At 39.1% G+C, this 14299-nt stretch overlaps 1 protein-coding gene across 4 annotated transcripts in view; it reads left to right on the top strand.

The window, feature by feature from the left end:
• The window catches only part of nsl1 (non-specific lethal 1), a 337743-nt gene that overhangs the window by 256997 nt on the left and 66447 nt on the right, over window positions 1–14299 (top strand). For all 4 annotated transcript variants that reach the window (XM_067156327.2, XM_067156326.2, XM_067156329.2 and 1 more), the window contains 3 exons: window positions 6224–6439; window positions 6520–6627; window positions 14046–14232. In XM_067156327.2, coding sequence (XP_067012428.2) covers window positions 6224–6439; window positions 6520–6627; window positions 14046–14232 — 511 coding nt within the window. The remainder of the gene's footprint in view (window positions 1–6223; window positions 6440–6519; window positions 6628–14045; window positions 14233–14299) is intronic.

Here is a 14299-nt window from a genome sequence, read left to right as displayed (position 1 = left end):
ACCAGGGGGGATTAAAAACTTGAAGCATATCCATAGGAAGAGGGCGTCCGGCCCCGCGGTGTAGGGGGCAACGCGTCCGCCTGTCACCCCGCGGCCCCGGGTTCGATTCCCGGCCGGGTCAGGGTTTTTAAATTGTAAATGATTTAATATCCCTGGCCTGGGGACTTAACATTATTTTTCTCACATACAACACTTTACACTTCCGCCATTTACAAAATACACGCAAGTTCCTCACATATGATGCAAGTAGGGGCAAAAGATCTTTCTAGGTCGACGCCCCGAACAAATAGCATAAAAAAAAAAATAGGAAGATGGCTGTTCAGAGAATTCTGAGAAGAATTGAATCCGAGGAATAATTGACATTCATCTACTACAGTCGATAACATTGCTGAGTAAGTCGTGGGCTGATGTGAAGCAGGAAACAAGTGCAGATGGCTTCCGCAAAGTCGGAGATTTGAAAGGTGACTTCGGAGCTTCAGAACACGGAGGGGAAAGACCCTCATATTCCTGAAGAATGGGTGGAGTATCGGCAGCTTATTAACTGCAAAGCTGTATTTGAGGATTGCATAAATGTGTACTCTTGACGTTATAGTGCCCGAGCCGCCTATGGGTACCGTCAACACTGCTCCGATCAAACAGGAGTAGAAGATTCCCAACAAGTGTTGGTGCTGCCTCTCCTATACCGTCAGTACACCAGGCGTTAAGTTCAGTGTCTATTCTTCGATCCTACATACAGAGTTAGTCCAATGTGTTTTCATCGCAGTGAATGTTCTTGAAAGGTGTGTGGAAGAAAAGAAGATTAACAGTTAAAAACAGAAGAAACTAACAGACTTTTTCCAGCTGTTTTGACGGAGTTATGTTTCTTGTTCCACCACTGTATCCTGTCTTCTAAAAAGTTGCTATAATAATGGTTATAATTAAAGTGATCCTGTAAAATAGTTTGTTTTTATATTTTTAAATACCATTAAAAGTAATGTATTCAGTATAAGCCCGTGGATACATATGATTCAATTATGTGCCACGCATTTCAGTGGGCTTGGCAGACTGATGTGCAATAGCAACTTCTGGCTCAGTCAGGAAAGCAACGGGAAACTACCTCACTCCTCATTTTCCTAGTACGCCTCTTCAGTGACACCTAGGCCATCTATGACAGGTAATGGTGAACCTGTTGAGGATCCAACCAGCCTTTGGGCTGAATATCCAACATACATGCTCAAAAATGGTATTCGCTATATTTCAATTTCAGTGACTCAAAATAAAATTTAGCTCCCAAGGTGACTCGAGATATCGAGGTTCCACTGTATTTGTATTTGCTTTGTCGCTGAAATGGAACTCTTAGTTCGCAGCCTTTGTTCGCCATATTAAATGAGCATGTCTCTTATTTTTATAACTTGTGTAGCATTATAGAATGAAGGTAATCTTAACCTTGTTGTACCTTAATTGAGACCACGGCCACTCTTCTTCCCAGGCTTCGTCCTTTCCATATCCCATCACTGAAAACTTGTGAGATAGTGTGATGTCAAGTACATAACAAGAAAATGAATGCTAGTGTTTTTGGTCAGCTTAGTTTTATCTAGTTTTATGTAACCCGAAGTGTGTGCTCTAATTCTGAAATATACCATTTCTTTCCCTAAACCGGGGTAGTATAATGAGATGTGTAGTAATGTACTAGAAGACAGTGCGAATTGTGAGTGCCACTATTTAGTATTTAGTAAAACTAGCACGGATATGAAGAATACATACCTTGCGTCAGGAGTTGAACACGTAGACCAAAAAGGTATTGTACAGACTGGGAACTCCTCGCTGCATGTCAAGTTTCGCAATAGCTCACTTGGCTGGGGCGCAGTGGGCAGTGATCGAGGGTACTGAGGTTAAAATCCCACACGAATATTATTATTTTACCGCCAATTGCTTGGGACCACTATTAAGTTGAAAGAAGATACATGATGGTTCAACCTTTCAATACTATTAAAATAAGAAATCTAAGTTTAACATTCCTACTTTATTAAAATTGGTACCGGTATCAACCAGTATTCTTGGTCATCAGCCGCCGATCACAAATAAGTATAAAAGACAATGCACAGGTAAATAAAATGTGAAGTTTAAATAATTCCGTCAGTTGCTGTTTGTGAAGCACTAAAACACTTTAGGGAGATACAACTGGGGAGGATGACCAGTACCTCACCCAGGCAGCCTCAACTGCTATGCTGAACAGGGGCCTTGTGGGGGGGGGGTGGGAATATTCGAAGGGATAGACAAGGAAGAGGGAAGGAAGCGGCCGTGGCCTTAAGTTAGGTACCATCCCGGCATTTGCCTGGAGAAGTGGGAAACCACAGAAAACCACTTCCAGGATGGTTGAGGTGGGAATCGAACCCACCTCTACTCAGTTGACCTCCCGAGGCTGAGTGGACCTCGTTCCAGACCTCGTACCACTTTTCAAATTTCGTGGCAGAGCCGGGAATCGAACCCGGCCCCCGGGGGTGGCAGCTAATCACACTAACCACTACACCACAGAGGCGTACTCACAGTTCAAAATACCAATTTAATTTTCATCCATTCTGTGCCGAGAGACCACCAGCGTTCAAACACCTCGTTCAGTAATTCAATGATTATTTACATTTTAGCAATATAAATTGCTGAAAGCTCATGACTAATATAGCATTGCAACAAAACAACTTGCCACAATACACAAAATAATAGGCCTACGTATGCTACAATGAAAATAAAAGGAACAAACAAACTTACCTCCTTACAATAAACTTTGCCTGACAGAGTACCTTCCATCCGTAGTGAAATAGGGATCCCCTATGATCCATTGATTCAGCCAGTGGGAGTTCGAATTTTCTTTGGGCATTGCTGCAAACACTTTTTTTCTTATTTTCTTCTTCTTCTTCACAATTAATCTCAACACGTTCTGAACGTACAGCGTACGCGTACAACAATTCACATCGAAATGGAGGTACATGGGGTATAGGTTGTGCAACATAGTTCAACATTAACTGGTTCTCACGTATGACTTACGAGGCTGGAGGGGTTGAAGGTTCGGAGGTCGAATTGTTCCTTGTTTGTCCTGATGGAAATTTCTCTAGAACTATTTCCGGTGACTTCTGAGAATTCCCATTTTTGTTCGTGGGGTGAACAGATATTGAGAAAAGAGAAGATATTTCTTTCGAGCACACTAGCTACAATATAACTCACTGGAAGAAAATCGGCTTTTTTAGAATACAGTCAAAAGGCATCAAATGGGCAATTATACTCCAAATAGGCACAGACCCCTGAAATAGGCATTTATAGGCACAATAAAACCTACGAAATATAGCTAAAAAGACCTCAAAACGGATTTATATCTCAAAAGCCTACATTTCTGAACACGAATAAAATAGGCAAATAGGCAAATTCCCGTCTCTAGTTATTACTGAAGTAAGAAACTCAACTTCATATATACCATTATGACTACATTAGTAGCTACGACCCATATTGTTCTTACAATGTGAAGAAAGCTCGTTCCACTTTGGTAATTTCAGTGTAGAAGCATTTTGGTGTACACCTTTCTATTTTTAATTTTAATGATAAAAACCCTTGTACATACGTAAAGTAATTCAGTTCAAGCACGTACATTTAAAAAAAAGTAATGTTAATAATTTTAAGAAATGTAATGTACTCTTTGTCCAATATCTTTGTCTAAATTCCTAGGCTGATGATGGCATAACCTATTGCCGAAACCGGTCCCCAAATAAAAATGAGTATGTGATGACTTTTTGTAATTATCACTACTTCTTGTATTGAATAGGTGGTGGTTACCCATACCTAACAATTTTGAATGCAAAGCTGCTCTTGTCGCATTTGGAATGAAATAAAATTTTTAAAAAATAAAATAAATAAGGACTGTCTGGTATTCTGTTCTGACAACGCTCCGTTTGTGATTGGACAGAGGAGTTCTAGCAGTTTTGAAAGAAGCGTCATATTTTTTGTGTTGGTTGCAGCTGCTGAAAAAGCTGCTGCAACTTTACCAATTAGAATTGATGAGATTCTTATTGATATTTTCTATTGCTTGGAGAAGAGTGCCAAAAGAAAACGTCTTCAGAAATTTCAAGGTATGCATGGAAAAGAAACTAAGAAGTGCACAGGATGGTTATCCCTAGCTAGGGGTTTAGACATATTTTTAGATCAGTGGAATCTACTTCTTTCATTTTTTAAGGATGAGATGGTAATGTGTGCGCTCCAAATCTTTCTGCCAATTTATGTTTTTATTATTATTATTATTATTATTATTATTATTATTATTATTATTATTATTTCCAAAGGACACAGTAGATCTGATGACAAACAAATGAAGAGAGTCTGTGATCCTCCCTCATCATTTTTCTGCCAAAAGAATGGCATGTTCTCCAAAATGTGACTCGCCTGTTCTCAGAAACTTGAATCCCACTACATCACTTGAAGAAAAGCTGTTTCCTCTAACCTAAACAAGGCATTTTCTACTCTTTTTTTCTTTTTTACATGTTACATTTTTCAATCCCCTCACTTGATAAGATCAATACAGAGCTTCAGACTGCTTCCCCACATATCTTTTTACTGTTTGAATTAATGATGGATCTATTGAAACAGATGCTCACCAAGTTTGTGAAACCAAGTGTAGTTAAAAACAGTCTGCATTGCTTGATGTCCAGTATTGCCCAATCCAGAATTAGAAGGATGATGAAGAATTGGTAATTGGTATTCAGACCTCAAACTTGGTTAAGACTCTACAACATGAAGACAAATCTCTGTTTTTCTTGCCCGTCGAAAACTGTTTCTGTGCAGCTTGTGACTACATGTTTAACAAGTTCCCTTCTAAGAACGATGTGTTAAAACATGCACAGGTTGCTAAGCTTGACTCCATTGAAGAAGCACAGTTTTCTTCTGTTAATTTCTTTATGGAGGAATTTCCTGTTATTTTGTGTAAAATAGAAAATGAAACAAGTGAATACACTGTGAATGAACTCCAAAGCCAGTTAGTGGCTCTTCAGACAGGCGACTTATGTAGTGTTGTAAGTAACAAAGCTACAAATGATTCAAAATGGCCATAGTTGTTGAAAATCCATGGAGCTGATGGATATTATAATTATGACAGGATCTGTAGATTCATGCTGTCTGTTCTTACCATATCACATTGTAATGCAGAGTGTGAACAAATTTTTAGCCTGATTAAGAAGAACAGGACATAGTTCAGGTCAACAATGTTCAGTGGTACTCTGGAAGCAGTTTTCATTTTGAAGACCAGATGGTCTGAAGCATTTTATGCAAACACATGTTCTATTGACTTTCTGAAGAAAGCAAAGGAAGCCACAACTTCAGCTGTCAAATCAGAATGAAGATGTGTGTTATGGTATAAATAACTTGTGTGCATATAATTATGTGCAGCAACATACTCTTTACTTTCAAGTTTTAATTAGTTTGTTGCATGAACAAATTACATTGTCTAAGTAAATTTCATTGATACATTTTTAAAGATATCTCTGTTGGTTTAATTACTGTAAGGTGAAATATTGTGTTCCTTAGAATGTCATTGGTTGCATATAGTGTTTTATATTAATGCTCTTGAACTTGCATCTAAAGTGAAGTGTCATGTTTTACCGCATTTTGGTGCATTGGATTCCCGTGTATTTTGACGTATGGTGATTTTACTGATAGGTCATTTGGAAAGTTTGCAGCTGTTGCCTCTTCGCATACCTCTTATGTGTATAAAATTAATTTTAATGTTGTACTTCTCAATATAATTTTAAAAACCTGTTGGTTGAAACATTCACTGTACAGAACATTCCTTGTGTAAATCTTTCCAGATATAAATTTCATTTCCCCTGCTCTGTTTTTGTGGTGTTCGACATCATGCCTTCCAAATTAACTTGCTTAGGACTTGCCAAAAGTGTGTTCGCTTTTTGTTGCAATAACTTGAGTAGTTTTGAAAAATGTATTGTTTTAAGGTTTGTTTCAAGAACAAATTTTCAACCTGTCAAATAAGCTGATAAACATAAAACAGCAATTTCATGCATCTTATTGCCTTTAGCTTGAGAATTTGAAAATAAATTCTAGCTATTAAAATCTTTAAATGCTAAATTGGGCAGACGTATACAATTACACTTAAAGCAGAGGAATTTATCTTATTAAGTAATATATTTAACTGATAGGTGGTTATATTCTCATACCTAGTTTCATTCCATATTTTTTAAATCCAATATTACAGATGTACCCCAGAGAATTCATTACGAAGCCATCATGAAGACAGCAGAATGGCAGCAGAAAACCCTAAGAAGCAGCCTGAAGGCTCTAAAAGCATCTGGCATACCAAAACTTGAGAAGGACTCTGGTTTGGAAAGGCGAAACAAGAAGCAGCAAGTAGAGCACCGAAGAAAGTACACAAGCCGGCTGAAGAAGTCTGCTACTAGCACCTTAACAGCCAGTAAGTAACTCACTCTAGCCATGTATCCTTAGAAATTAAATACAGTGAACTGTTGTTTTAAACTAACATGTATGTTGTAGAACTAAAACGGAAGCTGTCAAAAGGGAGAAAACCAAAAGGGCATGATCCCAATAACCACTCACTGCAGAGGCTGAAGAGGAAGCGAGCTTCATCAAAGCCTGGGTTAAGTGAGTATTGTGAAATGTTAGTTGTACAGTGATGGATATTGATTTGATTGGAAATACCGTATTTACGTGAACAATCTCCACCGCCGAATAATCCCCGCACCCTAATTTTAGGAAGGATAATTTTGATAAAAATTAATTGAACTAAAATTCCTTCCAGCGAAAGAGTAACTTAGGCATAAACAAACATTTCATATCGCTCGTCAAGTTCTGCGTGGTCTTTACACAAATATGAACATGACGGATATACCGTACTTCACGGCATAATCGTCGCACTTTTTATACCAAAATTTTCGGAAAAAATTGTAGGGTGCGACCATTATACGATGAATATTTAATACCAGTATTTGTATTACTCAAAAAATGTATTTATAACTAAATTGTATTTGATACAAATTTAAGATGCACGTAATACTCGCGTTTATACATCAAAATAATTAAAATAGTCTAAAACAAAATTCATAATTTTTCGCAACAATTCGGCGAACGTTTTTCCAACCTGAAAATAAAAATGAACTATTAAGTTAATTTGTCATTAATTTGAGTATTAAAGTTAAAATATTACACTTGCAAAAAATTATCGCTTTGTTGGGAAATGCGGACTTACCGGTACGCAATTTATTCTAAATCTTCGGTGTCGCTATCGCAGGTTTCGCTATCTGATGCGCCGTCCTCGCCTCTGTTAATACCAGTACGGTATCAGATTCTTCGTCTCCCTGCCACACTGCGTCATCTTCGGAACCGTCTAGTGCATTCGAAATCCCAGTCCTTTTGAAGCTCTTGGAGACTAGTTCAGGTGGTATAAGATCCCAACTCTTCTTCACCCACGAGCATAACAAGTCCAAGGGTGGACGCCTGATATTTCCGGCGGGCGTCAATTGCTGATCGCCGCTCGTCATCCACTCGTAAAATCGACGTAAGTGGTCTTAAAAAGGGTTTATTAACACATACGTCTAGTGGCTGCAAAGCAGATGTTAGGCCACCAGGAATGACTATCTGTCGTGTCTTATTTGTAGTGAGAATTTGCTTCACTTCGTTCACGAGGTGACCTTGGAAACTATCTAAAACAAGCAGAGCTGGTTGTTTTAGTAGTGCATCAGGTCTTCTATTCCACACAGTTTTAACCCAGTCCAGGATGAGTTCTACGTCCATCCAACCCTTTGGTTGCACTCGTACATGAATTCCACGGGGAAACTGTATATTCTTAGGCATCGTTTTCCTCTTGAAAATGATGTAAGGCGGCAACTTTCTCCCGTCAGCTGTAATGACTAGCATTGCCATGCATCGCAACTTCTCACTACCGCTGGTTTTCATAAATACACTCCGTGATCCTTTTAGCGCAATAGTGCTGTTGCGAGGCATATCAAAAAAGATTGGAGTCTGATCGGCATTACCGATTTGAGAAAGCAAGTACGAAGTTTCCTTGCGCAAGCGTATGACAAATCGGTGAAAATTTACAATCTTGTCCGTGTAATCAGCAGGCAACTTTTGGCTTAGTGTTGTTCTCCTTCGCACTGACAGATTGTGTCGTCCCATGAACCCCTTAATCCACCCACGAGTCGCCTTAAACTGAGTTACCGGTATGTTGTGTTTGCGCGCTACCTCCTCTCCCTTAATTTGTAACATTTCATATGATACACTGCAGCCATTGTTACGTATTTCACTGACGTACCTAAACACTTCTTCGTCAATTATAGGAAACTTCCCTGTTTTAGGATCTCTAAACGCGCGTCTAGAAGGGTTTGTACTTTTTAGCTTGTTTTTTTACTTTCCGCCAGTCACGCACCAACTTTTCACTCACAGAAAATTTTCTTTCTGCAGCTCTGTTCCCGTGCTGTTCAGCGAAGGCAATTACGCTTAGCTTGAAGCCCGCAGAATAGTTTCTATATTTACCCATAATCGCTTATAAATGCTTCACACGTTAATGTTTTGCGATATAAATGACTTTCCGTAATTGTTCACTATTAAAACAAATTATATCTGCAAACACCCAAAACACAAATTAAAAACTTAAATTCTCACGCACACATGTCTACAGTAATCACGTAAATCTGAAACAAATAAATGCATCTGTGATTTGTCCATTCCAGAGCAGCCAATACTGCTAGGCAGCAAGGAAGCATGCAACAATTTATCAATTTAGCTCGTTGGTTGCGACACACTACTGCGCTTGCGCAAAGCTCGCAAACCGGAGCTCTAGCTAGCGCGGTGTAGATCTACTGTATAGTTGACTGTATTCCGAGACGTCAGTAACAAACATTCATTTTTTTCAATTTCTTTTAAACATACGGTAATTAGGTTAATATTTCTTCCCAGTTATTGATGATTTTACATTACATTACTGACGAGTTTATAAAATAAAACTTTAATAGCATTGGATAAAAGTTTTCATCCCATGCCCGGACACTTATGACGTAGTAGTGAGATAAGAGTCTAGCGATGACAACTGAGACATCGTAAATAATTCGGCTGAATAATTCCGTGGAAATCTGCGTTATCGTCTTGGATTTCACTTCGTGCGCAATAACACAGGAGCCGGCCACATGGTGTAGGGGTAGTGTGCTTGCCTCTTACACGGAGGCCTCGGGTTCAATTCACGGCCAGGTCAGGGAATTTTACCTGTATCTGAGGGCTGGTTCGAGGTCCATTCAACCTACCTAGCCGGTATTTCCTGGCGACGTTGCCGATAACTTACAGCCTTACGTATTTCAAATGGGAACTCATAATATCACCTTGAGTGCCACGTGAGACCAACGTTGACTCACAGAGCTTAATGCCATTCGGGCCGCGTGAGTCCGCTGTAGACTCACGCGCACTCTCCAAGTCTCCGACCCCGTGGTGCCATACTTTCATCACACTTGACATGTAAACATATGTTAAATGAAAGTAGGTGGCCAGTACGTCATGAATCTATTCTTGGCCTGTTCATTTTTGAGTCTTATGTGACACGACGTAGCCTGTACGTCACTGTAATATATCAACCAAAATAAATAAATTATGACGGCATTATTTTTTGTTTTCAGATCATGTCATGTGTACAAATAACAAAAGCTTGTACTGTACAGTGTACTCATTGTTCATTGTCTCATATCAGGGTTTGTAGACGAACATAGGACATAAAAATTACATTAACTTTCTAGAAAAAATATTTGTAACTTTGTCTCATTCGCAATCACACTGCAAATTGGTACACTTTTTTGCATATGAGTTTAAAGTATAACAAATGAGACTTTCTGAAGAAATATAATTCAAACTGTGTTTCACAATCACACTACAAATTAGTGCACTTTGAAGAAACAGTCCAAACAGAAGAAATTTTCACAGGCTGGTCATTTGAACTTAGACTGTACAGTCTTTCTCATGGCATATTGCCTTCTTGATTCCCGATGGATCTCTTCATAACAGTTACTGCATCTCGGTCTTCCCTGCCGGCTTACATCCTCCAGTCGGTGGGGCAATACCTGCTTCTTTGGTACTTGTGGGGGAGTGTGAAGATCTTTGATACCGGTACCTGTTAACTGTTCAAAAATGTCCTCTTTGAACTGGGTACCAGATATACTCTCATTCCCAAGTTGATTGGAAATATAGATGGCATTTACTGTACGTGTGCTGATCAATATCTATATAGCTATTTTTCTGTATCATTTTACTTCCCGTCTCAGGGAATTACTATAGCTCTTTTTATGATCTGATAAATCAATGTACGGTTTGCATGTGTTATACTCTATAACACTCCGTGGTTTTTGCACTTCACCATCCCTCCTCTGAATAGTGACCATCTCACCAGTGTGTTTAGTTGTCAAGATTAACACATCTCTTTTATCATGCTCTTGTCTCTCCTCTTGCTAACTTTCTTTTAGCAACATAGGTTGGATTTTACGTACGATTAGATTTAAATGTTCCAAAGATATGAGTTTTATTCTTTAGTAGTTCAAGAGCTAATGAGACAGATGTATACCAGCATGTCAGGAAGGTGAAAACTGTGCTAGAGTACGTGGTGACACATTGGTCTCACGCGGCCTATACAGCCGGAAGGTAGTGTCAGTGGCCGCGTGAGACCAATATGTCACCACAATTTCAACACAATGTTACGACTACAATTTTGGCCCAAGATGACTAAAAGGTACATTTCTGTAATGAGATGCAATATTTTATACTCTATAGTAAGAAAAAAAGAATGGCCTGGATGGATTTATTTTTTACTGCATATGTGGCACTTAAGGTGATATGTAGGTGGTGAATAAATAGTACACTGTCTCGCGACCACGTTGTCAAACTGCCGATAGCCTACCGGTAAGCATAATATGTAGGTGGTGAATAAATAGTACACTGTCTCGCGACCACAGTGTACTATGCCGATAGTCTACCGGTAAGCCATGCGTCGTACATATACCGGTATTATTTATTTATACGTTGTGCAACATGTCGCAAACGTGACTGTGTTGCCAAATTGCCCATAAAGCAAACACGTATTTAAATTGCGCATTCATGTGCAACTTACGTTGCAGTTCCATTTACCTTTTAACCAGATTAGTGAACAAAATTTGGACGTGCGACGATTATGTAATTAAAGGTTTAAAGTCCGATTTTTGTATTGAAAATAAAGGATGTGACGATTATGCCGTGAAATACGGTAGCTACTTTGCCTGCACATATTTGAGATGATAAGAATGCATTATCACTGCTATAAAATATATTTGCCATGAAAATTGGCAAGTAGGCCTTCTTACGTGACAGGTATTTCATTCATCTGAACTTCTAATAGGATCGGTTCACTGTAGATTGGAAGATTCTATCTATCCTGCATCACTAGAATCTTCTCCTAAATTACACATTCGTCACCTATGTCTAAAACACCTATTGTTTTTATATTTTTTTTAACCTACAACCTGTTTACGAGTCATTGACTGGGTCAGGGATGTAATGAATGAAGCAGATATAGGCTGTTAGTACGATGGGCTCGCCACTTCCAAAGTGATATATTAATGAATGATAGATGCTATGAAATGAGAATGGAGAGTGTTGCTGGAATGAAAGATGACAGGGAAAACCAGAGTACCCGGAGAAAAAACTGTCCGCCTCCGCTTTGTCCAGCACAAATCTCACATGGAGTGACCAGGATTTGAACCACGGTATCCAGCGGTGAGAGGCCGACACGCTGCCGTCTGAGCCACGGAGGCTCCTCTAAAACACTTCTCACATGCAATTCTTTTTACTTGGTTAGGAACACGACCAATGGTGGATAATTCTTTTCCTGCAATGTAAGCACTTGCAACAGACACACCTACAAACTCGTTTGTTAGTTTCGCGATACAGTAAAACCTCGTTAATTCGAAGTTGTAGAGACGCAAAAATGTGGCTGGAATTACGTGATTTTGAATTAACCGCCAGCTCGTCGGAAATGCCTACCCTTGCCGCATCACAAAATATTTTAAGATCAGTTACTGCATGCAATTGCCATTTATTCACATTTTAAACCTTTCAAATGCCATGGACAGAAAACTGTTTCCAAACTGTATCCAAGAAGGTGCATTTACAGTATTCAAATAATGCACTTGGATAACTCACTGACAAGCATAACCTCATGCAACAAAAGAAAAAATATGATTCTAAGACGAGGAGAAATATATGCTGACTCCCCTGTGCAAGTGTTTTATTCATTGGATTACTATATTGTATGCATTTTAGATGCCTAGTACTTGCACGGAAAGTACCCATTGCCCTTTAAATCATCGCAGCTTATTGAACATTCCTATGACGAGGGGAGGGAGTAGAAAGTCTCTCACTTCTATCTGCATTGCAACACAGTACAGTGACCCTATCTCCTTTAAAACCATAAGTCCATTTGATCTGCATTTTAAAAAAAATAAAAAAAAAATGCAGTTTCATCGGCGTTGACAATATTGTTATTTATTATTATTTGTTATAATTATCAACCACGCTTTTTCGCCAACTGTCGGCATCACCAGTGTTTGCGGGTTCTGTTTATCCGCACTGCCTGCTACGTGATATTGTGACATTCCTTAAAACACTGAATAGTAACAAATTACTATTTCACTCAAACTTACCAACTATGAAACACTGTAGACGCACAGAAACGAGTGAAAGTGCGGAAAGTTACCCCTGCACGTTCCGGAAGACTTGTTCTGTCGTGACGCTGAGAACATTTGAATTCAAATTGCTCTGTAAAAACTATTTTTCTTACTGGTAAAAGCAGTTTAGAATTAAAAGTCTGAATTGTTTTCCATTTAAATACGACATATGGGGGCAGTTTTCTTCCGTCTGCAGTTACACAAAGCATAACTGTACACCCAACATCGAAAACTATGTGAACCAGGAGTGTGTTGCCTACCTTGATGCAAATAAAACCCAGACCCAAATTTCATGCCTCAAATTTTTAAAAAAATATGCTAGGATTATTCGCGTAAATACGGTATAGATTGAATACAATTAAAAAGTATTGAAATTTTGAATACAAAGTAGTATATTGAAATTAGGAGTACAAACCGTGTGCAACTCGGAACTACACCTGGTGCTGAAATAAAATTCCTTTTAAGATGCAGTTACAAGAAACAAAATTATGTTGACGTGATGGGAGGAAGCATTGGATCCCCAGATCTCAGTAGCCTTATAGTTGATTGAATAGTTATTGGTGATTTCAGAAATTGAAAGAGAAGCTTTGATGTCCTCTGTCTCTTCTGGTGATTGTAGCCTTGATGGCTTCGTGGTCAGCTGGTGAAGAAATTGTCTGGATGAAAGAAACTGATGAGGATTAGGTAGGTGAAGATTACTAGAAGAAATCGTATGAGAGTAGTGGAATGAATGGAACGAGGAACTGCTGAATAAAAGGACATGTAAATAGTTTTAACATTCTACATGGAATTGAAGAGATGAACGAAAGAATGCAGCTGATTGTGTTCAGCTCTTGCTGTGTTAATATACAAAGGCATTTGCAAAGTGGACATTCGGCTTTACTGTTGTGCAGCTTTAAGGTACCTGTTCAAAGGAAGAGTTGACTTATTCTTCGGTTCATTCTTTTGTGTGTGTGTGTGATACATTGTTCAGAGAAACAGATTTTTTTTAAAATGTAACATGTTCTACTTTTTATTTTTTGTCACCGAGCTGGATAGCTGCAGTCGCTTAAGTGCGTCCAGTATTCGGGAGATAGTAGGTTCGAACCCCACTGTCGGCAGCCCTGAAAATGGTTTTCCGTGGTTTCCCATTTTCACACCAGGCAAATGCTGGGGCTGTATCTTAATTAAGGCCACGTCCGCTTCCTTCCCACTCCTAGCCCTTCCCTATCCCATCGTCGCCATAAGACCTATGTCGGTGTGACGTAACGCAACTAGCAAAAAAAAAATTTTTTTTTTGTCTATGTTACATTTTTACTGATACATTTATGAGATATATTTTGTTCGCAGCGTTCCTAAATGTGAGTAATAGCCTGGGCATTGATGAGGGAGAGGACGATTCAAGATCCATGGAGGCAGCTGTTACGTTACATGCATCTCCCGTCCCATCCCCTGGTCCTTCGCTGTCTCAGAGCGCAGGTGTAGAACGGTTGTCATCGGCACTGGCAGCGCTAAAGGAACGAGGAGATGGTGTAAGGTATGTTAGATTCCCACATCCGAGTATAGCTCTTTTACATATTTTGTTCTGTTCAAGTTTGCTTACA

This window comes from Anabrus simplex, chromosome 12 (genome assembly GCF_040414725.1).
Source record: "Anabrus simplex isolate iqAnaSimp1 chromosome 12, ASM4041472v1, whole genome shotgun sequence".
NCBI classification, from domain to species: Eukaryota; Metazoa; Arthropoda; class Insecta; order Orthoptera; family Tettigoniidae; genus Anabrus; species Anabrus simplex.
This window is presented reverse-complemented; position numbering and strand designations above follow the sequence as displayed.